This window comes from Nasonia vitripennis, chromosome 5 (assembly GCF_009193385.2).
Source record: "Nasonia vitripennis strain AsymCx chromosome 5, Nvit_psr_1.1, whole genome shotgun sequence".
Lineage (NCBI taxonomy): Eukaryota > Metazoa > Arthropoda > Insecta > Hymenoptera > Pteromalidae > Nasonia > Nasonia vitripennis.
In genome coordinates this window covers 25132916-25157389 of record NC_045761.1, presented here as the reverse complement: position 1 = coordinate 25157389, position 24474 = coordinate 25132916, and the positions used below count along the sequence as shown (strand labels likewise).

At 41.2% G+C, this 24474-nt stretch overlaps 4 protein-coding genes across 11 annotated transcripts; 2 read left to right on the top strand and 2 right to left on the bottom strand.

Moving 5' to 3' along the window:
- Positions 1 to 1427: 1427 nt before the first annotated feature.
- LOC100114157 (inosine triphosphate pyrophosphatase) lies at positions 1428 to 4295 on the bottom strand. Of its 3 annotated transcripts, none has more exons than XM_016985718.3 (3): positions 3783 to 4295; positions 2579 to 2967; positions 1428 to 2502 (listed from the first exon to the last, which is right to left on the bottom strand). In XM_016985718.3, the coding sequence occupies exons 1-3, from the start codon at positions 3806 to 3808 to the stop codon at positions 2306 to 2308; spliced, it is 612 nt and encodes a 203-aa protein (XP_016841207.1). In that variant the 5' UTR covers positions 3809 to 4295; the 3' UTR covers positions 1428 to 2305. The 3 variants fall into 3 exon arrangements, with proteins under 3 accessions (XP_016841207.1, XP_008207102.1, XP_003426633.1); XM_008208880.3 differs by having other exon boundaries at positions 3707 to 3848; XM_003426585.5 differs by lacking the exon at positions 3783 to 4295 and adding an exon at positions 3049 to 3376.
- On the top strand, positions 3730 to 7049 carry LOC100114199 (26S proteasome non-ATPase regulatory subunit 7). Of its 2 annotated transcripts, none has more exons than XM_032600287.1 (6): positions 3730 to 3823; positions 4697 to 4973; positions 5128 to 5220; positions 5434 to 5612; positions 5694 to 5897; positions 5991 to 7049. In XM_032600287.1, exons 2-6 carry the CDS (start codon positions 4799 to 4801, stop codon positions 6291 to 6293), a joined length of 954 nt encoding a protein of 317 aa, XP_032456178.1. In that variant the 5' UTR covers positions 3730 to 3823; positions 4697 to 4798; the 3' UTR covers positions 6294 to 7049. The 2 variants fall into 2 exon arrangements, with proteins under 2 accessions (XP_032456178.1, XP_008207103.1); XM_008208881.4 differs by lacking the exon at positions 3730 to 3823 and adding an exon at positions 4305 to 4590 and having other exon boundaries at positions 5991 to 6677.
- LOC100122536 (protein artichoke) lies at positions 6327 to 24409 on the bottom strand. Of its 4 annotated transcripts, none has more exons than XM_031931097.2 (15): positions 24231 to 24409; positions 14011 to 14261; positions 13602 to 13942; positions 13100 to 13528; positions 12622 to 13028; positions 12280 to 12538; positions 11753 to 12203; positions 10802 to 11126; positions 10455 to 10721; positions 9847 to 10000; positions 9564 to 9779; positions 9103 to 9492; positions 8621 to 9019; positions 8087 to 8539; positions 6327 to 8012 (listed from the first exon to the last, which is right to left on the bottom strand). In XM_031931097.2, the coding sequence occupies exons 2-15, from the start codon at positions 14181 to 14183 to the stop codon at positions 7483 to 7485; spliced, it is 4794 nt and encodes a 1597-aa protein (XP_031786957.1). In that variant the 5' UTR covers positions 14184 to 14261; positions 24231 to 24409; the 3' UTR covers positions 6327 to 7482. The 4 variants fall into 4 exon arrangements, with proteins under 4 accessions (XP_031786957.1, XP_016841203.1, XP_031786958.1 ...); XM_016985714.3 differs by lacking the exon at positions 24231 to 24409 and adding an exon at positions 18060 to 18617; XM_031931098.2 differs by lacking the exon at positions 24231 to 24409 and adding an exon at positions 18060 to 18617 and having other exon boundaries at positions 9103 to 9489.
- LOC107981090 (venom acid phosphatase Acph-1-like) lies at positions 18620 to 21276 on the top strand. 2 transcript variants are annotated; one of them, XM_016985534.3, is made up of 4 exons: positions 18620 to 19318; positions 19387 to 19495; positions 19570 to 19835; positions 19905 to 20237. In XM_016985534.3, the coding sequence occupies exons 2-4, from the start codon at positions 19469 to 19471 to the stop codon at positions 19918 to 19920; spliced, it is 309 nt and encodes a 102-aa protein (XP_016841023.1). In that variant the 5' UTR covers positions 18620 to 19318; positions 19387 to 19468; the 3' UTR covers positions 19921 to 20237. The 2 variants fall into 2 exon arrangements, with proteins under 2 accessions (XP_016841023.1, XP_031786964.1); XM_031931104.1 differs by lacking the exons at positions 18620 to 19318; positions 19387 to 19495 and adding an exon at positions 20547 to 21276 and having other exon boundaries at positions 19725 to 19835; positions 19905 to 20061; positions 20125 to 20454.
- Positions 24410 to 24474: the final 65 nt, after the last annotated feature.

Here is a 24474-nt window from a genome sequence, read left to right as displayed (position 1 = left end):
TAGAATGCCGCGAATCTTACCCAAAAAAATACATCAAAATAAAAACAAAGAGCAGTACATTATTGCATTTGAAAATTAATTTTCATTGAAATACGTTTGCTAAAGAACCTTCGGCTCTAAGATTGCAAGCAATACTTTTAGTTCAGGCATTGATTAAAATATCCAAACAATCTTGAGTAAATGTTTTGGAGGTAAACAAGCAAGATAATTCGGCACGCGTAATAATTGCAGATTATATGCATAACTTTTCTCAACATCACAAGTTTGAATCATTTTTTCCGACAATCAAGTAAAAATATATACTCGCATGAGCTGATACATGTATAAATTATGCTGTTATCGTCATCAACAGGTTCTACCAAATTATCGTTTTTGTAAAAAAATTAAAACCACAATGTTTCTATTAACATTGATTATTATTAGGATTGGATGCACTGAGGCAAATAAAAGTTATTTTTTATATGATTAATTGACTTATGAAAAAGATACTTGCAAGTTCGTTTGATTACTTAAAATAAAATTTACCTTGTTGTGTAATACAATGTTGTAATGTATTATCTGAATGATAAAGAATGAACTTCTTAAAAGCTCTGTTAATGTTGAAGATTATCAACGTTTATCTTCATAGTGATACTTATAACTTGCACATACGCCAGACAGACCTCAAGTTTTAAGAATGTAAAAATAATTGTAATATATATTATAATCTACATTATTTAGTTCGATGTAATATATTTAAAATATCGAATCGTTATGCCTCTATTTTTCTAATTTAAAAATCAGCAATATACAAGCTATCATCGCATTATACTAAAGCCATTGGAAGTTCTGCGAATGCAATCATGAGCAATTGACATCAAGTGTATTTCGTACCTTATTCAAGTATGGACGATGCTTAATACTTTGCCTGTCGTTGCAAAATACGAACCTTTCTATTGGATTACAGTCACGCGTGATATGAATGTTACAATCGATCCTGAAACAAAGGCGACATAATAACGAAACCAAACACGCAGTAGTATGCTTTTTTAATGATTCATAACACCATGCATTATTGAGCTCGTCAAGTTGTTGAATTTCTATTTATAGTTAAACGTGGAATTTATAAATGGGTGCTTTATCGCAAAACAATAGATGTACTAATCCTGATATTTATTTCTCAAAGATAAACGCCATGACGTGACGCGCGTCACATAAGTATAGTTAACCAAAATAAAAAGTATTCATTAGTCGTCACTATAAAACTACCTGGCGTCAATCGAGGAGGCAAGGACGATATGAAAACTCAAGGTCGGAGTCTCCTCAATCATATCGAGTCATTATCGCGAGAGGGAGTACAAACGCGCCGACCGCTATTATATTCAAAAGCAAAATTGAAGATGGTTATTGTTGGGAATCTGATGAAGAAGGTAAATATAATAAAATAGTTTCTTTTTTGCTTTGTTGCCAGGTTTATTAAAGATCATCCAGGGAACACGCAGATTTTTATGAAAACAATTCAGTTAACATCTAATGCGAACGAGTGCTGATAGAAATAAAAGTATGGATCCTTTCATAAGTACATTAACATAGTAGTGGTCAATTCAAATGTCACGAAAATTTTAAAATAACTTCTACAATATAAAACATTGTAGGTTGTCAATTCGTAAAACAGATAAAATTTGTAAAACTCAAAAAGAAGCTGAATTAATTGAATATCACTGGAAACATCGTCTGTTTGTTATTCATTAATTATTTTAACTCTTAACCTGGATGCTGAATTAACTTCAAAATATAATAAATTTCCTACGACTTGTAATCGTAGTCAATGTTTCAAGTGATACAGGTATTTACAGCAATCATGATTGTTTTCTTTTACACTAGTTATTCATCAACACTTTGTCGTTCATTTTAAAAAATAAGATATATAGAGACGCAGTAAATCTCTAATTGTATAAGTTACATTTCATACTAGAAAATGTAAAATCATAGTCTCAAACAAAAATCCCCTTAAACACAAAGTAATCTTGATAGTTTGACACGCGTTTCAATTTCAAGTAATACGTCAAAAGTTCTGATATTTTCTAAATGAATTATTCATCGCTTATAAATACGGACATAACACAAAATTAAGTCAAAGAGTGTCTTTCTAAACAAATTCTCATACGCGGAAGGGTCAAACTATTTTTGATAAAAAAATATTTCTCCTAAGTATTTCATCCAGCATATTCTGCTTTCCACACGTAAGAAAAATACGTACGAAAAATACGTCAATGAATAATTATAATGAAATTTGTCGTCAATTGGCTAATATTAATCATGACTCTCATGCATGATTTTTCTTATCTTCTTTCAGGAGATATTCTTTCAGTTTTTCCAAAGCTTTACTTCTGTGCGAAATCTCGTTCTTCACCTCCTTTGGCAGCTCGGCGTAAGTCACGTCCTTGCCTTCGGGCTGAAAGCAAGGATCCCAACCGAAATCTCGGCAACCTCGTGGGCTGACAATTTTACCGTGTGTTCGACCTGCAAAAACAACACACATGAATAAACTCACCGTCTCGTCGTCAATTCTTTATTGAAATAAGACAAATGAACCCACCTTCAAATAACAAAACAGGGTCGTCGGGCTTGCCCTCGCAATATGCAAAAGTACAGACGGCTTGCGCTCCCTTATTATCAAAGCCGACGAGCATGGCGTTGAGCCCATCGGGACCAAGTTTATCGAGGAACCACTTGATGTAGGGACCTGGCAAACCCTTGAGTGCGTCGAAACAAAGGCAGGTGTCCTCGATTATGACGGGGCCCCGGACGATCTCCGCCGCCGTGCGGCACTTTTTGATGCAGATCTCATCGATTTCACCCTGGTATTCGGGCAGGTCGATCTTTCGACTCGTGATCTCCCGGGGAAAGCGTGGACCGAGGATCGCTATGAACTCCTCCAACTTCTTTGCGTTCCCCGTCACAAAAACGATGGGTTTTGCTGCCATGCTGCGGAAATTACAAAGATGTCAGATATTTTTGCTCCACTTTATAGACGCTCTTATCTTATAAGTAACTAGCGGATACTACGTCTGCAGTTTATGACTTGTTTGGCGCGTGAATAAGACCATAATGTAATTTTACGATTCACTCAGTGCGGACGAGGTAGATTGACGTAAAATTAGGTTGCATGCAAAGCCTCTGACTACGAGCTGCAATCGTATATTTCTTGTGGCCGCTAAGCAGAAAATATGCTAATACAGCAAAGCCACGACAAAGATCTCGTGTTACACGGTGACAACAATCTTTGTTTACAAGCGTACCTATACGGGATCCAATTCAATCTATCGCGTTTCGTCTTTCTCGCTACTCCAAACTTAAATGTAATCTAAGTTTTTAATTACGTTTTTCCATCGTTTTTATGAATGTAGGTACTTTTGAACTAAGTTTAATTGATACAATAATCCGAAAAAAAATTACAATAAAAGTTAGTGTAGAAGTTCTTATTCAAACTAATTATCGGATAGTGTGAATTCATGCAACACCTCGATTAAAATAGCAAAAAATGCACAGTGATTTTTGTCAGAAGACAGATGCAATGCGAGTTTCAAATTTGGCGCCGCACTGAATCTAAGATGGTAGCCCTGAGTGACAAAAAGACGCCACGTGATTCTCAGAAGGAAAGCAACGCTAAGTTGTGAATAATCTGATGCTTGTTTTAAATGTGCCATAAATTAATAGAACTTACATTTTTGTCCAAGCTGTCAGTCGTAATGAATATTTCACTAAGAAAACGTTCAAGTAATTAATAAGTCGATATATACCTTGAAAATCTCCGTAAAGCGTTCATGAAGGGAAAGCGCAGGTACACGGCGGCGTGCTGTATTTACAGTGCGACCAACATGACCAAATTCGTTAATATTTTGAAATACATAGAACGTACATAAACATAGTTATATAATTTTTCTTTCTTGTTTTTCTTTCTAATGTTGGGATGATGAAATCGACGCTTTAAATTAACTTTCTTTGTTTCGTTTATAAAGCAAATTAGATGCGAATAATAGAATCAAAGTCGACAATTTTTTGTTTTCCTTTCTTTAATTGTTTTTTTTTTTAATAATAGTCATAAATTCAATTCGATGTCAGTTAAAAATTAAAAAATGTATAAATGAGACAGTAAAAGTTTCAATGCATCAGAAATCGATTTAACAATAATTTTATTGAGATTTCTTTAATAGTGAAAAGTTTTATTTGAATTTTTATCATTTTTGTGTTTACAAGATATCCATATTGTTGCAATAACTTACAATCTCAATAATCAAAAGTTTAATTCCACTGACGCGAAGTCAGCTGAAAATAACGTTATAGAAATCTCGATCGCCTAATCGACTCATGGACCAAACAAGGGTTGTCGGGGTTCCTCGCTTTTACATGGGACTTTGTGCTTCTATTATATTATAAAGACTAAGGCAAAGTACGACAGTTTTTGTGCCACGTCCTTTTTTCTCTTTTTTGAGTTATCGACTCAAAGCCATATGTACAGCCATGCAGCGTCCTTTAGTCTGTTGCTTCCTGCAGACTAAGATGATAAGCATTGGGTGGGACTTGGGAGGAGGGAGAAGTTTAGCTAAGGTTCGTTCTGTCAGTCATATTTTTCTCGGAGATGAACGAACGAACCTTCATTACGCGAGTTTTTCATCTACGAATCAGAGTCTTGGAAATTTTGCATACCTTTTAGAAGAAGGTGGGGACGGCGCCGCTGCTGCCGAAGCCGAACAAGCGGACGGACTGTGCGCGAGAGTAAGATTATACAGTGACTGCTCCAGAATTATATTCAAAAATGCCGAGTCAAGAGGTTGTCACGACGAAAGTCGTCGTCCATCCACTGGTACTTCTCAGTGTAGTGGACCATTTCAATCGTATGGGCAAAATTGGCAACCAGAAGAGGGTCGTCGGAGTACTTCTGGGTTGCTGGCGAGCTAAGGGCGTCCTGGACGTGTCAAACAGCTTTGCAGGTTAGGTTCCCCTCTCTTCTCACTTGTCCTTCCATTTTCGCTGTTATCCTGAGAAATTTGCTATTTTGTGCTGCATGAGAAGAACGAGCGTTTGATATAGACTTGCTATCTTGTTTTTATTCCCTTTAAAACGTTGTATTTGAATTTTTTACAGTGCCCTTCGATGAAGATGACAAAGACAAATCTGTATGGTTCCTTGACCACGATTACTTGGAAAGCATGTTTTCGATGTTCAAAAAAGTCAATGGTAAGAATCGTTCAAAGGCAATGCATTGCATACATTGCTATTTATAGCATTGATCCCAGTAGAGAGCTATTGTGTTTACAATAACATCTAAACAACAGAGTAAACAAAAATAATTTGAAATCGATTTTTTGTTCAGAAGAGAACAATGTTCTTCATTACTTTCATGCAACTTCTTTTTTAGTATATAACATACGTATGAATTGCAATTTTCAGCACGTGAAAAGGTAGTCGGTTGGTACCACACAGGGCCTAAGCTGCACCAGAATGATGTAGCAATCAATGAGTTGATCAGAAGGTACTGCTCTAACTCTGTATTAATCATCATAGATGCTAAGCCCAAAGATCTCGGTCTTCCAACAGAAGCTTACCAAGCAGTAGAGGAAGTTCATGATGTGAGTGTTGGACATAAAAAGATTTATCCGATAAGAAAATCTAGAATGATACTTTTTTTATTAATGATTGTACAAAAATAGGATGGTTCTCCAACTTCAAAAACGTTTGAGCACATCCCAAGTGAAATTGGTGCTGAAGAAGCAGAAGAAGTAGGTGTAGAGCACTTACTGAGAGATATTAAGGATACAACCGTGGGTACTTTAAGCCAAAGAATTACAAATCAATTGTTAGGCTTGAAAGGACTTCACGCACAAATTGAAGAAATTAGAAGCTACCTCTTAAAAGTATGTATAATGAAAATAGAAAAAGTTTTTAAAATCTGAATACATTTAAATTCACTAAGTATTATATTAAAACGACTTTTTGTGCACTTATAGGTAGGTGAAGGAAAATTGCCAATAAACCATCAGATCATCTATCAGCTACAAGACATATTTAATTTATTACCAGACATGACACAGAGTACGTTTGTCGACTCATTGTATATCAAGACAAATGATCAAATGCTGGTTGTTTATCTTGCTGCATTAGTCAGGTCCATCATTGCCCTCCACAATTTGATTAATAACAAATTGACGAATCGAGATGCTGAGAAGAAAGAAACTGATAAAAAAGAGTTAAAGAAAGATGAAAAGAAAGAAGAAGAGAAGAAAGACGAAAAGGAGAAAGCTAAAAAGTGAAGTGAAATGTTGTGACATATTTTTTAAAATCAATTTTTCGCATGATTTGCACACCTTTAAGTACTGCTAACTATAAATTCGACTGTGCAAACCAGGTGGATATAGAATTAAGTCTCGTCACAATATTTGTACAGATCAACGTTGTTTTTTAAAAGCTGTGTTATATGCAGTGTATCCCTGAATGCAAAAACCCTACTGCACGATTAATCTTCGAGCAATTTATTGGATGGAAATATTGGAAGATTTTCGCTGTAGAAATAAGTATTCTGCGAAACTAATATTCACTATTATATTATACTAAAATGAAGAAGACTTGTTTTAAACGGTAAAACGGTTTTTTGTGCTCACATAAGTAAAGGAGATTAATATGTATTTTGAAATCGCCACTTTGTTTCTTTATTATAATTTTCTTTTATTTAACACATTTACAAGGGAGAATCGATAATTCGACCCTTGATTTAAAATAATTTTCAGAAAGAAAGCATTTTTATATTTTACAAAATATAATGAAACATGCAAAGCAATTTCATCGTTAAAATAACGATGTGAAATCTTACACTGATAAAATACTATACTCAACTAGAATTTTGCAACCGCTTGAAAAAAAAAACATCTATTAAATTTTTTATCTTCTTAATTTGATTAACGTGTATAGTGCAGTAAGAATTTTGTAGTTCATAATTACTTCTATTTATTAGTGTTTGAATTTTCCAAGAACATAATGCTATTAATAAAAGTTTTTTTCTAATCAGTGCACTAAACTTGTTAATAAAACAATAACATACTTACTTTTAAAAGTTTATATTACAGCTGATAATACTTTAACAAAAATGTATACCTGCAGTGAAAATTGCAACCAATCAATGATTTATACTAAAATCTACAACTAGTATTTCACTGCAAAACTTTTGCCTGTTTCTAATAGACTGATATCTATAATGTTTGATTATGTAATGATGAGAGACCGGATAATCAGTAAAATTTTGCAACTCACATCCAGCTAATTGAATTCATTTGGTTCATTCGTCTTTGGAAATAAATATTAAAGCCTCTTTAATTTATTGTTACTGCAGTCGCACCAGGTTGCTTCAAATCTTTTCTATTATAGTTTTTCAAATTGCTTTGTCTACAAGCTACCGACCAACAAAGCTTCAACACACTTGATCCTCAAAAACTTCAGTGCCGAGTCTCAAAAAAAGTATCGAATCAGATAATAAGACGGCATGCACAGGATGGTAAATCGCCAGACGCATCCCGACGAAGACGCCAGACTGCCTCCGTAAACGATTCCCACGTAAGGCTCCAGATCCGTGTCGTTGTAATGCTGGAAGTACCAGTTGAAGTCGCTATCCTCGATGAGTTTGACGGCCTCGTCGAGGGACGAGCCGCTCAGATGGTTGTCTTCCTTCGACAGCAACTTGTCCACCTTCTCGTTCGTCACTTTGTCCTGCTCGATGTCAACTTCACCGCCGTTTGGATCGAAGTAAGGAGACGGCACTTTGGTGATGGTCGGACGACCGAGTGGACGGATGTTACTACCCGACACGGCGACGGGAGGAATCTGACCGCCCGGTACCAACAATGCCGAAAGGGCTGATGCCTCCATACTTCGAGACACTTGGGGTACCGAACTCGAGCTTTCCGGGGTTTGCACATGTAGAGTTTTCAGTGTCGTGTGGGGTTGTTCCATTGGTATCTCTTGCATAATATTTGCATTTTCTATAAACGTACATTGTAATTAGTACATTGTAATTAGTACATTGTATCCGATTGATTGCAGTGTTCGAACTTACCCGTTGTGATGATTTCCGGAGTCACGAAATTCATAATCGTCGTGCTGCTCGTAATCTTCTGTTTCTCTCCAGCATCCTTCGTACCGCTGCTCATCCTCTTGGACGGAAAGACCTCAACTGCAGCAGTGACGGTCTCCTTCATCATGGTACTGGTAGTGGTTCTACTTGTGGTACCGTTGTTTTTCGATTTGGGCGTTGTCCAGACGATTCTGCTTGCCATTTCTGAACTGCCCTTATCGACGCTTTCCTCGCTGTCACGAGTACTGTAGAATTCGGTTGAGACCAGCGTCTCGTCTGCCTCGACGAAAGAATCGCGAGCCGTTGAAGTGCTGGCCGTGGTCGTGGATGTCGTAGTCGAGTTCTTTGGAACTTTGTGGATGTAACTCGTGGGGGACTTTGCGAGCTGCTCCTCGCGGTCTCGGATCGGGTTACGCGGTCTGGTGCTCTTCGAATCTATAAACACCAAAAATATATTTAACAGACTCATTCATACAGATTCATTCGAAATAGAAAATTATTAAATTAAATTCTCACTCGAGTGGTTCACACCGGTAGTGAGCGGTCCAGTTGTCCTCTCCACTTTGCCCAGGGTGTAATTCGTGGTCTTGATATTCTTGCGTTCGTGCAGCACTTTACTGCCACTCTCGTTTTCCTTGTTAAATCTTTTGGAGGCGTTATTAGCGAGTCGCTGCTGCTCGATGCGAGGGTCTATGATGGGCACGAAACCACCCTGGCCTCGAGGCAGGGGAACAAAGCCTCCGCGGTGAATCTCCGGCTCCGTTGGTGGGAAGTTGCGGTAACGTCCTCGGCCTGGTCGAGCTGACGATAAGGGCGAATTCGAACTCGAGGGGAAGGAAGACGCGGAAGCGGTAGAGCTCGAGGTTGGGCTACCGGTGTGGTCATCTTTGCGGTCTGCCTTCTTGCCGGTGTTACCTGTATAATTTCAAAAATGCAATAAATGTCCATTATATATAGATAAAGAAAAGAAGCATCATCGAGTTGAACAAAATAATCACCCCAAAGACTGAAGCTGAGACTGGGTAGCGGCACTCCGAAGAACGTGAACCCGGAACTGCTGGGCGAAGGTGGTATACCAGGATTTCTCTTCCCTGGCACAGTATTGTTCTTCCCATTGAGACTCTTGGACGGACTCGGAGTCCTCGAAACCTCGACGTTCTGGCCGATAGCTTGAGGTGTGACGATGACCACTGATGACATCGACGGCGGCGGCAGAGACGCCAGACTGTTACTCTGCAGCAAATTGGAAAGGTCACCGCCGCTCGAGTTACTCGACTCCTGGGGATAGTCCTCGTAGTCGTCGTAGGCGTAATCGGAGTCTGCGGGCAGTCGCGACGGATTCTTTATATTCATCCAAGATTGATGCTGGGAATCTGTGTTTTGCGCTGCTAATCGTCGTTTTTTTATAAAAAATGTAAAATCAGAGAAAAATATTAATAATCAATAGGAATGAACTTACGATAGGGCGAACTGGACGAAGACGCCATACCGACGATTCCCTCAGACTCGCAACCCGGATGCACTGGCTCAAGCTGCCGCTCTCGCTGGCAGTCCTGCTTGGACAATCTGATCTCCTTGAAGAGAGAGCCGTCCGCGCAACGTGGACCCTCGGTAGAAGCTTGCTGAAGCCAACCTCGCAGCCACAGCATCCCACAGGAACAAGACAGTGGGTTGCCTATAATGTCAGGGGTTCATTCGTGCTCTTTTTGTAAAATCGAGCGAATAACAAAATGAAAATTCACCGTCGATATCCAACACGGCGATGTTGGATCTAAGTCTCTTGAAAGCATTCTCCGAGACGGAAGCCATCCTGTTGCTCCTCAAACTCAGTACCCTAAGTCTGGGCATGTCGTCGAACGGCGAGCCCTGGATCGCGCAGATCCGATTGTTGTCCATCTGCTCGAGCGAAGGATAACAAAAATCAAAGTTTACAATACGCCGATCCTGCGACTGCTTGTAAAATCGTATGTACGCAAGCATAAAGAACCGCGCGTCACGCTCTGACTCCCCGCGAATGAGATGCAACGCGAATAATGGAGCGACTGCGCGCGTGTTTATACGCGCGATCTTCTTCGGAGCTATATAGCCTCGGACGGTTTCACTTTCGGCGAGAAAGTGCGCGCCCCGAGCATGACGATCGAGAGGTTGCTATACTTATACACGCTCGAGTCTCCGTATACGTTTTACGGGCCGTTTATGCAGATTTCGGGTTTGTTTTGAATTGGATGGCAATGCTTTGTTTTCAGATGGACTAGTTTCTGTTGAGTAAGACGTATCGCTAATTGTTACCACCTGCAATATCTTTCGTAAGATTGCATGAATCCATGGAATAAATTTTTGGTGAACATACCTTGAGCTCGACGAGCCACTCCATGGCAGCCAGACTCTCGCTGGAGACACGAGTGATGCGGTTGTCGCTGAGATCGAGGACCTCGAGAGATCTCAAGCTCTCGAGACCCATGTGCTCGAGGCTGGTCAGGAGATTGTGGCTGAGATTCAGGAAGAGCAAGTGAGGCACGTTGATGAAAGCGTTTCCGGCGATCTCGTGGATCCGGTTCTCTTGGAGCTCGGCACTCTGCAGCATCGGAAGCTCCGAAAACGCGCCACTGGGGATCATCTGTCAGCAGGAAAAAAAATAAATTTTTCAAGCGAACCTTCATCGACACTTGCGCGTGATTCGGACAGATCATGTCTCACCTGGATACGATTCTTGCCGAGCCTGAGCGCCTGCAGCTCGGGCAACGCCCTGACAGCGTTGCGTTCCACCAGAGCCAGGTCGTTGTTCTCCAGATCGACGAGAGCCAGTCGAGGAAGTCGATCGAAGGCACCCTCCCGCAGCTCTCGTATCCTGTTTCGCACCAACTTGAGCTCCAGTAAGTTCGTGAGACTGCTCAAAGTCTCTGGTGCCAGAGCTTGAAGTTGGTTGAAGCTCAAGTCCAGGATCTGCAGCTGCTCGAGCCCGTGCAACGAACTTGGCAGTTCCGGCAGAGCGTTGTGCGACGCGTAAAGCTCGCGAAGCTCTCTGAGTCAAAGGATTTTTTTAATTACACGGCTATCAAGGAAAGTCAATGAGCCTAGTCGAAAATCACGCCACATCAACACTCCATTGTCCTCGCGATGCAGCAGCAGTCATCGGCAATTTTCTTTCCCAACACACTGCAGTGCGGCAAAAGAAAAAGCGAGAAAACGCGGGTTCCTCACGAAACGATCATCTCGCGTCAGCAGGATAGAACAATGGACATTTCGCAAGTCGAAAAGCGCCGTTTACGAGGCGAGAGAAAGATGCTCTACGGAATAAATTGACCGTCTGCCGACACATACACAGCGATGATGATGCACCTGCGAGCGACAACCATTAGACCTGGGCCGCTGAGCGCACACGATGTGTTGCGCAACGAAAGAGTTGAGCGAAACGCTGGAAAGGCCTTCGCAAGAGCTACGGTAAGTTTTTGTGGCTTTTTGAGAGTGCGTGGAATAATTGCCGGTCTACTACTCTGCCGCGATTACGCGGGATGTGTTTAAAGCAAGCGGTAACGCTTTTACGAGGGTTTACTCAAGAATGTATACCTACTAATTGTTGCGATGAATGAGCGAGAGACAGATTACTTTTACAAATTATATGTAAATTAATAAAGTTATAACACCTACCTTGTGAACGTGAAGGTGGCATGCGGAATCTGCGCCAGATTATTCCTGCTGATATCTAGTTTCTGCAATCTCATGTTATCCTGGAAGACATCGGGCCTGATGACCTCCAGTCTGTTTCCTCTCAAGCTCAGATCCAGCAAACTCCTTAACGGTCGGAAGCATCGTCCCTGCAGTTGTCCAATTCTATTGTACTTGAGGTCGAGCTGCTCGAGTCTGGTGAGACCCTCGAAGCAGCCGTCCTCGACAGCGGTCAGCGCGTTGAAGCCCAAATTAAGCTTGCGCAAGCTCGGAAGGCCGGACAAGGCACCTGCTGGAATGTGCTCGATACCGTTGGCGCTCAGGTCCAGAGAACGCAAAAGAGGAAGCGCTAAGGAGTCGGAACTGAGGGACGTGGGAAGGGCAACTATGCGGTTCATCGGTAGATGCAGATGCTCTATGTTGCGCGGCAAGCCTGTTTTGAAAGGTAGTTTTTCAAGTAAAACATTGTACGAAAGGAAAGTCATGAAGAGAATAAGAGAGCAACGAACCGGGAATTATTTCGAGCAAGCGATTCCAGCCAACGTCGAGCTCGTACAAATTGGTCAAATGCCGGAACGTCATCGGGTGAAGTACGGAGAGAGCATTTCCTGACATGTTCACGTGCTCCAAGGCCGGCGAGTTCAGAAAGGCATCGGGCTCCACTAGCGCGATTGCATTTTCGCTCAAATCGAGCCGCCGCAGACTTGGCAAGTTAGCCAATAAACGTGGTTCGATATGACGGAAAAAATTTCCCGATAAATCCAAGCCCTACGGTATCAATAAAAATTGAGTTTTATCTCAAATCGCGCGATTAAATAAAATTTGAAAATATTTCGTTTGTTATAACCAACCTTCAAGGCTGGCAGATCCCAGAAAGGCGCGTCTGGCGAATTGGTTAACGAGTTGTTCCTGAGCCTGAGTTCCCTCAGCGCCGGCATACCCCCAAAGACGTCCCTCTGCAAGAAGCTTAGCCTGTTGTAGTCGAGATGCAGTCTCTCGAGACTGGAGTGTCCTCTGAGGGCTCCATACTGTATTTCCTGGATCTGGTTGAAACTGGCCTCGAGGAACTTGAGTCTCGGCAGGGCCTCGAGAACCGAGCGAATCTCGGAGACGTGGCTGATGTCGTTGTCCATCAGCCAGATCTCCTCGAGGCCATTACCCTCGCGACTGCGCTGAGGGAAGAACTCGGGGTGGATACGATGGATGCGGTTGTGGTTCAGATTCAAGGTGCGCAACTGCGGCACGCGTTGGAAGGCACCTGGAATGATGGAATGTTTTGAGTTTCTTGCTGCCTTTTATTGCGTCATAAAACTCGTATCTCAAAAATACCTGGAAATATTTCGGTGATTCTGTTAAAGCTCATAGACAGTCTTGCCAGAATCGGCAGATCCACGAACGAGCCTTCGCCTAGTCTGACGATCCTGTTCCTATCCAGCTGTAGCACCGAAACAGATGGAAGATCCATCAGAGCTCTTCCCACCATCGTGGCGTCCTGTATCGAGTTTCCAACGAAAGCGATCTCCTTCAGCTCAGACAGGTTGATAAGGGCGCGAGGATGCATCCAGTGCAGGCCACAGTCGCTGACGTTGATCAGCTGCAACCGAGGCAGGTCGCGCAGGAGACCTGCTTCGAGCCGCGCCAGCTTTGGGCTGCCAAAGACGTGCAACTGCTCGAGAGAAGGCAGATCGCGGAAGTTGCGCGGGGTCAACTCGAGCAGACCCGGGGAATTTATCTGCAGGTAGCGGAGCTTCGAGAGACCTTGGGGAGGAGAGTGAAAATCATTGAAACAGGTGGTCGCATACGAGTGCAAGCATATTATCAGCTGCCATACCGCTGAAACTAGGCAAACGTTTCATGAGTTTACTCTGCAGCGTCACGGCCTCGAGTCCCTGTAGGTTCTCCAAGCTGTCGATGGGCAGAGACCTCAGATCCGGCTCCACGAGAAACAGCTCCAGCAGAGAATCGTGCAGACCCTCGAGCCAGCCAGAAGAGACACGCTCGAGCCGATTGTTTCGGAGCATCAGTCTCAGGACGCGAAGACTGGCGAACACGTGGCCCGGTAGACTCGGCAGGTTGTTGTTCTCGAGGATAAGCTCGTCCACCGGGTGGCTGACGTAGCGACTAACCGCCTTGAGACCCTCGAGGACCCGGGGCAGCTCGCTGTGGCTACACCTGCCGAAGAAGGTCAATCCTCGCTTTGTCTTTCTAATTAATTTAGAAAATAGAAGAGCCGCACATACCATATCTGAAACTCCATGTCGCGGGTCGAGCACCTGCAGGGCAGGATCTTCTCCTGCGGTGGACAACCATACTCCTGGGCGCCAGTGGTACTCGGCCACAGAAGCAGAAGCGCCAGCAACAAGGCGCCAAGCCACAACTTCGGCGAGCCTCCACCCTCGGGTGGCTCACCCATCGTGCATAATCGCTCGCTCCTTTGCGCTTGCTTTCTCCACTTCTTACTCGCTCGCCCAGAAACGGGACGCTACATTTCCTGTAGTGCCATCGAAAAGAGATTTATGTATGTATGTAAAGAGTTTTTTGGTCGTGGGTATTGTGGAATAGAATATTTTAAAAGTTTCGGGTGCAGATTCACTGCTGCATTTTTACTATACGCAGCGTTTGCGTAATCGGTTACACAATTTGACCTGCCATTGATAGGGAATTCGACGCGAACCTATTTTTATTGTAAAGAAGACGAGTGTACAGTTTAAGTGATCTTGCGTGTGACACATTGTGTGGCAGTACACTGCATATAGGTTCAGCGGAACGGGACATTTGCATGTGGGCCGGCTTTACGTAAGGATGGAAATCGCATTAAAGAGTAAAACCAATTCATCGAAAGCCGAAAGGAAATCTAGAGGGATATACGAGCGGATATTGCCTTTTTCACTCGATGCTTAGTTCGATTGCTCCATTTGCCACGAGGAGGAAAAAGAGGAAACGCGCGACGTTTAGAAAGTGTTTCTAAGGAATTTCACATTCCACAATCAACCCAACGATATAATTTACTCACGTTAAGAGCTGAATCCTTGAAAAAAATTACGATTTCGCAATCTCGTGTATCGTTTCAAAAAAAAGAACCCAGCCATCTTCGCAAACGACTTAATAAACAGCTCTGCAATCTAGCACGCACAATTAAAATCGACGTGCCTGCCTGACGCCTCGGTAACAGCGCATCCTTGACCACATCCTCCCGCTAAAACTCCTCAAATGCGCGCACCGCACTTATTCGCGCCGTCCCAACCTGCGATTTGCGCGTAAAGGAACATCGGTGCGACAGCTGTATAACGAGCTTCACGCTACAACGCGTCTCCGAGGAATCTCTTCGGGTATTACATGGTTATCCCTTTTTTCGCGGCTGAGAGATACGCATACGAGTGTCGATCTCGCTCGACTGAGCCGACGATTTCTTGCGACCGACGGAAGGGGTAACTAAGGATGTGCTTGAATATATTGCAAGACACGAGGTTATTAGGGCGGCCTTGGATGTCTGCGTTCTGCTTGTGGGGTTTATGTTCGGAGAAATAGTGCAGGCGGTTATGCGATTAAGATTATAAGTGGGGAGAAAAATTATCTTACGGGAGTTACCGTAAAAGTAGTATTATATCGCAGAGCGAGATGTATCAGGTTGGATTTCAGCTTGGAGAACGGTAAAAATGATCGCGCTTCTTAAGAAGATATTAAGACAATTAACGTAAAGCTTTTCACTCTTTTGTGCCAAATTCCCTGATGTAACCTTTTTTCAATCAGCAGCGAAGTAATATCGAGTAAAAATCTCAAGTCGCAGCGAAGACACGTAAGCGAGGAGAGCGCGGGTGACATCAACGGGCGGGTTCTTGCGCGCTTAGAAGAGGGCTGCTGGTCAGTCACGCTGGCGACGTCACGGTCGCGGCCGACAAAATTGCTCGGCGCAACCGTAAGTCCGCGCGAGCGCGATACACAAAGACCGCTAGGACAATCGCCGTCCGCTATAATTACCGTCGCGCCCGCCAACCTCGCGCGTCTCTCTCTAAACAATCTGTATCGGTCGTATGTGTGGCTTTAAGCGCGGAAGGAAAAACTTGTTCTGGGATGTTCGAATTGGAGGGAAGGCGACGTCGTTAGGATTTTAACACGTAATGCTACATCGATTAATTATGGGCAGGGTTTGGCAAAAATATAAGGAACTGAAGTTAGAGATTGTAAAATCTGAGTAATCAATTTGAAACCGCGGAAGTCTGCTATTTCGGATCGAACAACTATTTTTTACGACGTCTTAAAGTGATTTCTGTGTACACAGTGTAGCTGCAGCTTTCGTTTTTATTATGCGGAAATCGTTCATCATAGATCGGTATTTAATTGAATCGTCAATATTACTCAGACGAATAATTTTCCAACCAAAAGCGTTATTGAGTAAGACGGGATAGAAAGTTATTTTCACGAATAATACTGCTTGCGATGACACGCAGAAAAAAACACCCGTGCGGTTTTCCCTTTTTATTAATAAAAGGCAAGATACTATATCGGACACGTGGATCCACCGATTTCCTTCTTCAATTTCTCGATGTACATACGTAAGGAGAATGATAAACATGCTCTATTGTTCGGATGATGATCGCTCAACAATCATAAAGTAGCTTACACAATTACTTCAACGGGAGAAGACTCATAAAGACTTATGACGCTCATTAAATCGTATAACCCGTGAATGCGATCATTGTTACAAGACAAAACAAACATTCATTTAAATTTTTTTAATCGTAAATCTTGACAAACGATTTTTATGAATCAATATGAAACCTATTTAAACGTTATCAACCATGTGGAAATTCGTTTTTTAACCATATCCATTTTTATTTTAGCAAATATACATCTCTGAGTTCCGTAAAAATTTCGTGACTATACATAAAAGCTTCGCGAAAGCAACAGCCGCAATAAAGCCGACGCTTGCGAAATCAAAGACCATATACCATCTCATCCCAACATCCTCTATCTCTCAACCCCCTCGTATACTCACTCCGATTCCAAAGTCCGAGCAGAACAATCGACGTGGCCTATTGTCCATCTCTTTGCGCAAGTATATGTAACTCTGTATTTGCACACGTGTACGCATACAGAGTGGATAAACCAAGATCGGATAAGCGGACGCGAACTGCGATGCTCTTGCTCCTCTCGCGGAAGCGCGTGAGTTTCATAACGCGCGGAGAGGCGTCCTCGAAAACCGTTGGGACGTACAGAGCAACGACTTGGCTCTATGCCCTCGGTATTCGTGAAAAATCGACGAGCTATTAGCTAAGTCGAGTCTCTCGATTAAGAGCGAGTAGAGTTTGGAATTTGGATGAGTGACTGATGATGGGATGAGTGAGCGATTTCAAGGGATGTCGGACGGATTTCTCTGCAGACTGACCGCCATATGATGAGTCTTCTTATGAATATTCATGTGTGTACTCATCTGTGGTCTCTGCAACGCATTATATCAGTGCTCTGCTTACGTTGGTGTAACCATTCCGGATTACGATTTCTAAGGTTTTTGGCATAATGGACTTTGCGCTTGGCTGATAACAAAGTCTATTCTCGACATGATTTCTTAGTATTTTTGAGAAAATATGTGTGTTTTACTTGACCGTTACTACTTAAACGCGGCGTAACTTATGTGATTATGAAGAACACGCATAGTAAATTTATACTATAGAACCTTAAGTTTTACGGTCAGCATTCCGTAGATTTCGACACTTCGTTATAACAACCTGCGTCGCACCCCACGCAAGAAACCAGTAAAAATCATTGCGTAAAAGGCTGAAGAGCCAGCATTCTGGTCTTTCAGATAAAGAAAGCTGCGAGCGCGCGCGCACAGGACGAGAAAGGATGGTCGTTGAAAAATTAGTGACTGAGACTATCGCAGATCTATAAGTCGGAGAACAGTGAAAGTGATTCGTACTTCCCGCACGTTCACCCCAGCATTATACGCGCAGACCGAGGAGCCGCGAAATTTACACGCGTTCTCTCAAGAAGCTATTCGAAAATGCAGACTTTGCTTTCAAAAGTTTTATTTTTATTGAATTGGTTTCTTATCGATCTCTGTCTGACTGTAATCAATGACTTTCAAGAAAAATTTTATTCACTTCAGATGATTAAAATAAAACTGTCCGTTGACGTGCGATAATTATTGATTATACGGTACAGTTTCAATTGAAGCGGTTCAAAGAAGATTTTTCAAAATGTAAATCTATAAAATGCATAAATTGAAAGTAAAAAATCACCCAAGCGACAAACACGCATGTCCATGATAACGACCGATGCCCATACGCACCATATAAGTTGTGAATCAGCGGTCGGTCTTCGCGGCAGCGATGCACCAGCCCCGGAAGCGCTGTATCAAAACCGGCGGCGGTGCGCGTCAAACCAAACGTGAAAAGCCGGATACCTCGATACCTGCTGTGTATACCCAAACACTCACTGCTAAAATCACTCGCATTCAGATAAATATGCTTCTGGTTAAGCACGATCACACGAGCGAGTAAATTGACTGAATTCGTCAGAGTAAAGCCTTGGAAAGACTTCGTTGGGCATTTTGGCCGCGAGCGCGTGTCGAACTGAGCTGGAAAGTCTCTCAGCGAAAAGCCGAGTGGTCTCGCGCCCCTCCAGGAGCTGCCTTCCTTGCGTTCGTTCTTCTCTGCGTGCAGCGCACCGGCACAGGATGCGAGACGCGTGCGGCCGCCGGGGGTGCAGCCAGCGGAACGCGCGCTTTTTCGATGTGTCGAAAGCCGTAACGAGCTGTGCCTTATTATGTGTGAGTGTGTATTTTTCCATCGGGGGATCTGGTTTACCGACGGTTGCCAGGGGATTTTTTTTAGATTTTCATAAGGGTGTGTTTCATCGATTGGAGGACGCGATGATCGCTTTCACTTGTAAGTGAAAACGCTGACGGATTTTTTTTATGTTCGTGTGCTTTAATGTGGGGTGATTAATTCGAAGTAAATTGTCGGTTTTAGATGGTGGACGACAAGTGAGGATATTAATTGGATTATCTGTAACTGTATGGGCTGAGCTTTCTTTTCCTGTAAAATGTGGTATATGACTCTTTGCTAATTTAGAAAAAATATGAAAGTCACTGTGATCTAGTGAAAGTGAGAAAAGTCTGCTTGTAAAATGTAGTATTCAGCACTTTTGCAATAAACTATTTAACTACATTTGTTATCCAAACATACATTCAACCACCAATTTCCTATGATTATCGGGACGCTGGAAGTGATGAAATACCCAAAAGAAGCTTATCTCTCTCGGCGTCGATCATTTCAGTTATAGCTAATTACCCAGTCCAAAATTGTAATCTACCATTCGCAAAACAGAGCGATTCCATAGTAATTAGGCTCCACTTCCTGATGACTGATAAATGAAGATACGAATTGATTGGTTCGTTCTGTTCTCATTTTGACATCTAGTCTCGGTCCAGAAGCGTGCCACGATGGTTGGTGGAAGGCACTCGTTGTGGCTCTGCGCCCTTTTGATCATCGGCTACTCAGGCTGTGATTCATCGCCGGGAAATTTGCGTTGGAGCTGGTGCAAGTTGTAAGTGCGCAAAGACGCGTAATTAGTTTATTGATAAAAATTAAAAAATAATATGTTTGTTTACATAGGTCTTCAGACATGGAGAAAGAGCTCCACAACTTACTGAGCTTAACTTGATGGAGACAAAGTCGACGATCAGTTGGAAGGACCATGCGGGGCTATGGTCAACTGACCAACGTAAGTGTAACAAACTACTTTTTGCTGATTCACTTGCTCTGAATCGAATGAACTGATCCATTTACGAACCACAGAGAGGTAAGCTGCAGGAGTATCGACTAGGAGAAATGCTGCGCAAACGGTACACAGAGTTTTTGAATGGCACTTACAACCCCGAAAATGTCTACGCCTACAGCTCAAACTTTGACCGAACGAAGATATCACTTCAGCTCGTACTTGCTTCGCTTTTCCCACCCACTCCAGAGCTAATCTGGAAAAAGGATCTGAACTGGATGCCCATACCGATCCACTATTTGCCAAAGAAGCTCGATCCCTTCTTCTACTCGCACACCTGCCCCAAGTGAGATTACAATTTTGAATAGAATTGTGTCTTATACATTTTGTCACTCATGCAAACGATTCTTTCTAGGTATCAATACTTGTAGAAACAACTCCTAGAGTCAAAGCGCTTTAAAACCTACTTCAAAAAGTACCAGAATCTGTTCATGTATTTGAGATCATGGTATCCTGAGAAACAGTTTGATTTTAAACAGCTGTTCTTCCTCAACACCCTCATTAATATTCAGGTACGAGTCCAGTGCCCTGGATCAAACACTCGATCTCTAATCTCGTGCAATTAAATTTTCAAGATTGTCCAAAATGCGACTCTTTCGGACTGGTACAACCCACATGTGCACCACGAAATCACGAAGGGCGCTAAGATCTGCATCGACAGTTTGTCCAGTACACCGGCATTGGCCAGGATGGCCGGTGGACCTCTGGTCCGGCGTATGCTCGAAAACGTGGCTTTGAAGATGAACAATGTGAACAAAAGAAAGATTCACCTATTCAGCGGACACGAATTTACCGTTTACGCCGTTGCCAAAGCCCACAGCGTTACGCTTAACCACAGTCCTGCCTTCAGCTTAGCCGTCCTTCATGAAACGTACAGAGACGATAGAGGGAACGCTTTCGTTAAGGTTGGCATTCGCTCTGATTTAGTTGATTCCGTCATTGCTAATGCAAATGTATCGATGTACAGATAGACATCAAATTGAAAAACACCTTACAGATGTTCTACTGGTAGGGAGTAACGCAGGAGCTGCATCGACTGCACCTTCCCGGCTGTGGCAAGTTGTGTCCAGTCAAAGATTACGAAGAGCTCCTGAGACCCGTCCTGCCATCAGAAGAGCAGCTGCGCTGTCTTTACAACAACCTTACGCCCGTCGACTTGCAAAATATCGTGATGAACAACAAGTAGTCCACGGAGTAAACGTTTTCAGGAAGTATATATAGTGTATTTGGTTTTTTAATTAGGTTACAACTTTTTCATGTAAGACGTACCGCCAATTTTTCATTTAGTTAACTGCATATTTACGCGCTTTGCGCCAATTTCCGTTGGTTAAAAAAAATTACGTTCAAATTATATATCCATGATAATTACTGCATAAGAAAACGATTGCACCATTAAACGACTATTAATCGAAGCAATGGGCTTCTGAGTAGGCAAACCGGTTTTCTCACCTAGTCGGCTGACATTGTAAATATAGTAATTATGTTCATCTGTACCTGAAGATTTCACAGTGGATAGCAAACCAAATGAAACAACAAAATTTGCTAAAAACCACTCTGCAGTCAAAAAATATTCCATGCCCGATCCCAAAGGAAAACAATACAACGACTCGCTGGTCAAAAAACGTCTAATTATGCGTGACCTGTCCCTATTAAACAAAAGGATGATATTTCGTTTGTAGGATTTCAATGAGAATATTAGAAAATTGATTGTTTAGGTATTTAGCATAGTTTAGAGGGATGTAGTAAGCTACTTAGAGCTTTTCTTCAATCTAAGCAATTTTCTTTATTGAGTTTAGGTTTTTCTAGTTCAGTATATACACTTGAATTTTGAAAGTGAATTGTACTGATTCAGCTTAGAAGATTTAATTAATATAGCGTACGTCGTTATATGATGCTAAGTTACACGGATTGTATTCGGCTATTACGTATTTTATAAATTATGCATTTTTTATAATTTAATTAAAAAAGTGGTTTAATTTTGTATATATGTATGAGATAAAGGCCGAAATATAACTTTCAGCTTTTAATAATATAGGAAAATTGCTGAAAAAAACTGGGTTGGATGGGCCATGTTGCACCGAAGTTATTATTGAATTTATGTATCAAAAAATCGCTTTTAGGTTTGTGTATGTCAAAAAGTGTTTTAAAAAATGTTTGCCACGGTAAAAATTTATTTTGAAAATGTTTACAACTTTTCCATTTAATATCTTAATGTAAAACGTAAATTCGTAATGTTTTATGGCAAATAATTGGTTTTTAGCTGTAAAAAATCGATTTTGGGCTGTAAACTCGAGTTCTAAGCATTTTCATGATTTGACGTTAATGGGAAAAAGTTGTATTTTTCAAAGATTTATAACTTTTCCATTTAACTTTTTTTTGTAGAATGCTTAGAATTCGACTTAGAGCTAAAAAACCGTTTTTAGCGATTTTGGAGGCGACCGCATTCTGCGTATACGTGCAGGACCAAGCCCAAAATAAATCTGTCAGCTTAGTATTACGAGGGGAGTTCGCACACAAAGTTTTAGCCCGATTGATTAAAGTCTTTCCGAGATAATCGCATCACAGGAAAATTTTTATAAAAAAAACGCTTAAACATCGAACAAATTGTGCCCGCATTTCAAAACGACGTAGAGGATCGGGATAAAAAAATAGTTTTATAGCTTTTGCAAAAGAAGACTTCTCCTAAAATGTCAGCCCGATCGATCGAAAATTGCGTAAGAGATCGTATCTCACACATTTTTCGCACACGAAACTATAAGGCACTTCCGTGTCGCGGTCGTGCCTAAAAATCACACTAACGAAGGTTATCCGCCAGACGAAAGATGAACCGGTTATGTATGGTACGATTTTCGGCTGACCAATCGCGTTGGCCCTACTTTGCCAAGCCTTCCATCTGCATCCGCACGTGTACGTCTAGCCGCCGATGACGATTGATCCTATGCGAGAGGCAAGGTCGAGAACCGGTCGTGATGATGCAAACCACTGCTTAGAGATGTATCGGCCATATGGAGATGACAAACATATGGTTCGGCAAAAAACACTTGCACGCGCGGACAATTAATTTGCCGTCATGACGTGCGAAGCTATATATAAATATTTTTGTTTATTTTTATGTCAAACTCATAAATATTTTAGAAATTACATTGTACGTATAATTGACTGCAATTTATCAACGAATCAACGAGATCTTAAAATAATTTTTTTCCAGAATCACGCTAATACATCAGACAAAACAAGTTTCATCACATATTGCTTTATTCAGTTTTCACGAGTTGTATCCTCCATAATACGAATCTTTCAACGACAAACATACCATAAATTCTTAACTCAGTGTCAAAGAACCACTGCTAAGTCTTAAGCAAACGTTTATTTGTTATATAATCATACAAGAAGAACACATATTTTGTTCTCGAGAAACATTCTGTAACTTTTTGTTGGAATACTTTAACAACAATATCTGGTCTATCAATTGCCGTTTTCTAAATATTCAGTTATTCCCTTCCAGTTTGGATTCCATGTCATTGTTATAAATAAGTCTGGCTTTTCATAACGATTTACGATAGTCGTTGAATAAATATAATTTTGTTTTAAAAATCTAGCACTTCCAGTAGAAATTTTTCTTATAAAATATAATCTTGAACTTTCAACTTTTACAAATGTATCAATAATTATTTCCTGTCGAGAAATGTTATACAAATTAAGATATGGATTAAATTTATTTCTTACAGAAAGTTTATAATTATAAAATTGCAAATTTGAAATATTATTATTGCTATTTAATTTTCATATTGGGCATCTATCGATCCGTATCCTCCGTTCGGATGGATAAGTCGATCTATCATAAGACCGGTGTGTTTACTTATTAGCGGAATACTAATAGGAACTTGTCCAAAAAAAATTGCCCAACAACTGTTGTTGACACAAGCCCTTTTGGTCGGGTTATTGTCCTCTTGTTTACCAATGACATCTACTGAGGCGTGACAATATGTATAAATAGCGTGAAAAATTGGGTTCAGTGCTCATTAGGCTCTGACCTTTGGAAGCAGTATTTTTAAAATGTGTAAAAATACCCAAGATAGCGGTTTTGTTGCTCAGTCTTTTCTGAACCTTTAAAGCGATAATTTCGGTAAATTTATGAACCATAATTTATCTGTATTTTTTAAATATGGCTTCTCATTTATAGACTGATCCAAGCCGCATTGTAGTACCATATAGTCGACTAAACGTTAGAAAGGTTGTGCAGACAATAGTTATTTAAAAATTTTCCTGCTACTTATCCATATACAATTAACACAGTCTGCAAAATTTTTTGAAAATTTGGAGTTTAAAATTATTTAGCTAGCGTTTCGTATACTTCATTTTTTATTTGAATTTTTCAACTACAACCTTGTTGTGCCTTTATTGACTTTATGGGTTTCAATCGAGGGGCGCTGTTCGCTTCGGCGATCTGTGAGTCGGGTCTGAAATCGTTACCCTTATAAGTCGATGCTATTGGACAAGGTTGTTAATAGAAAGATGATTTAAATGAGATACGAATTACAAAATCGGTTGCTGTAATTTATAAAAAATGATGAACTCGAAAAACCGGAGAACCGAAGAACGCCAAAATTCTCAACTTTTTCTTTATTCGTACAAAAATAATAATTTATGAAATATAGATATATTTAAAATTTATACATACATATACGATCATCATCGAAATACAACTGAGCGAGCGTCAGCGAACTAGTATACGATTATTTTCAAAATCAAAAAATAAAATATCCATTTTTAAAAAATAATCTAGTTAATTCTACTCAAAATAAATTGCTGCTGCATTTATACAATTTATCACAATAATTACACTATAATATCTGATATTTAATTTCTCGAGGAAAAAAATAGCTCTTCCTCGAATTTTCATCGTTAAAATCAACTTTTCTTAT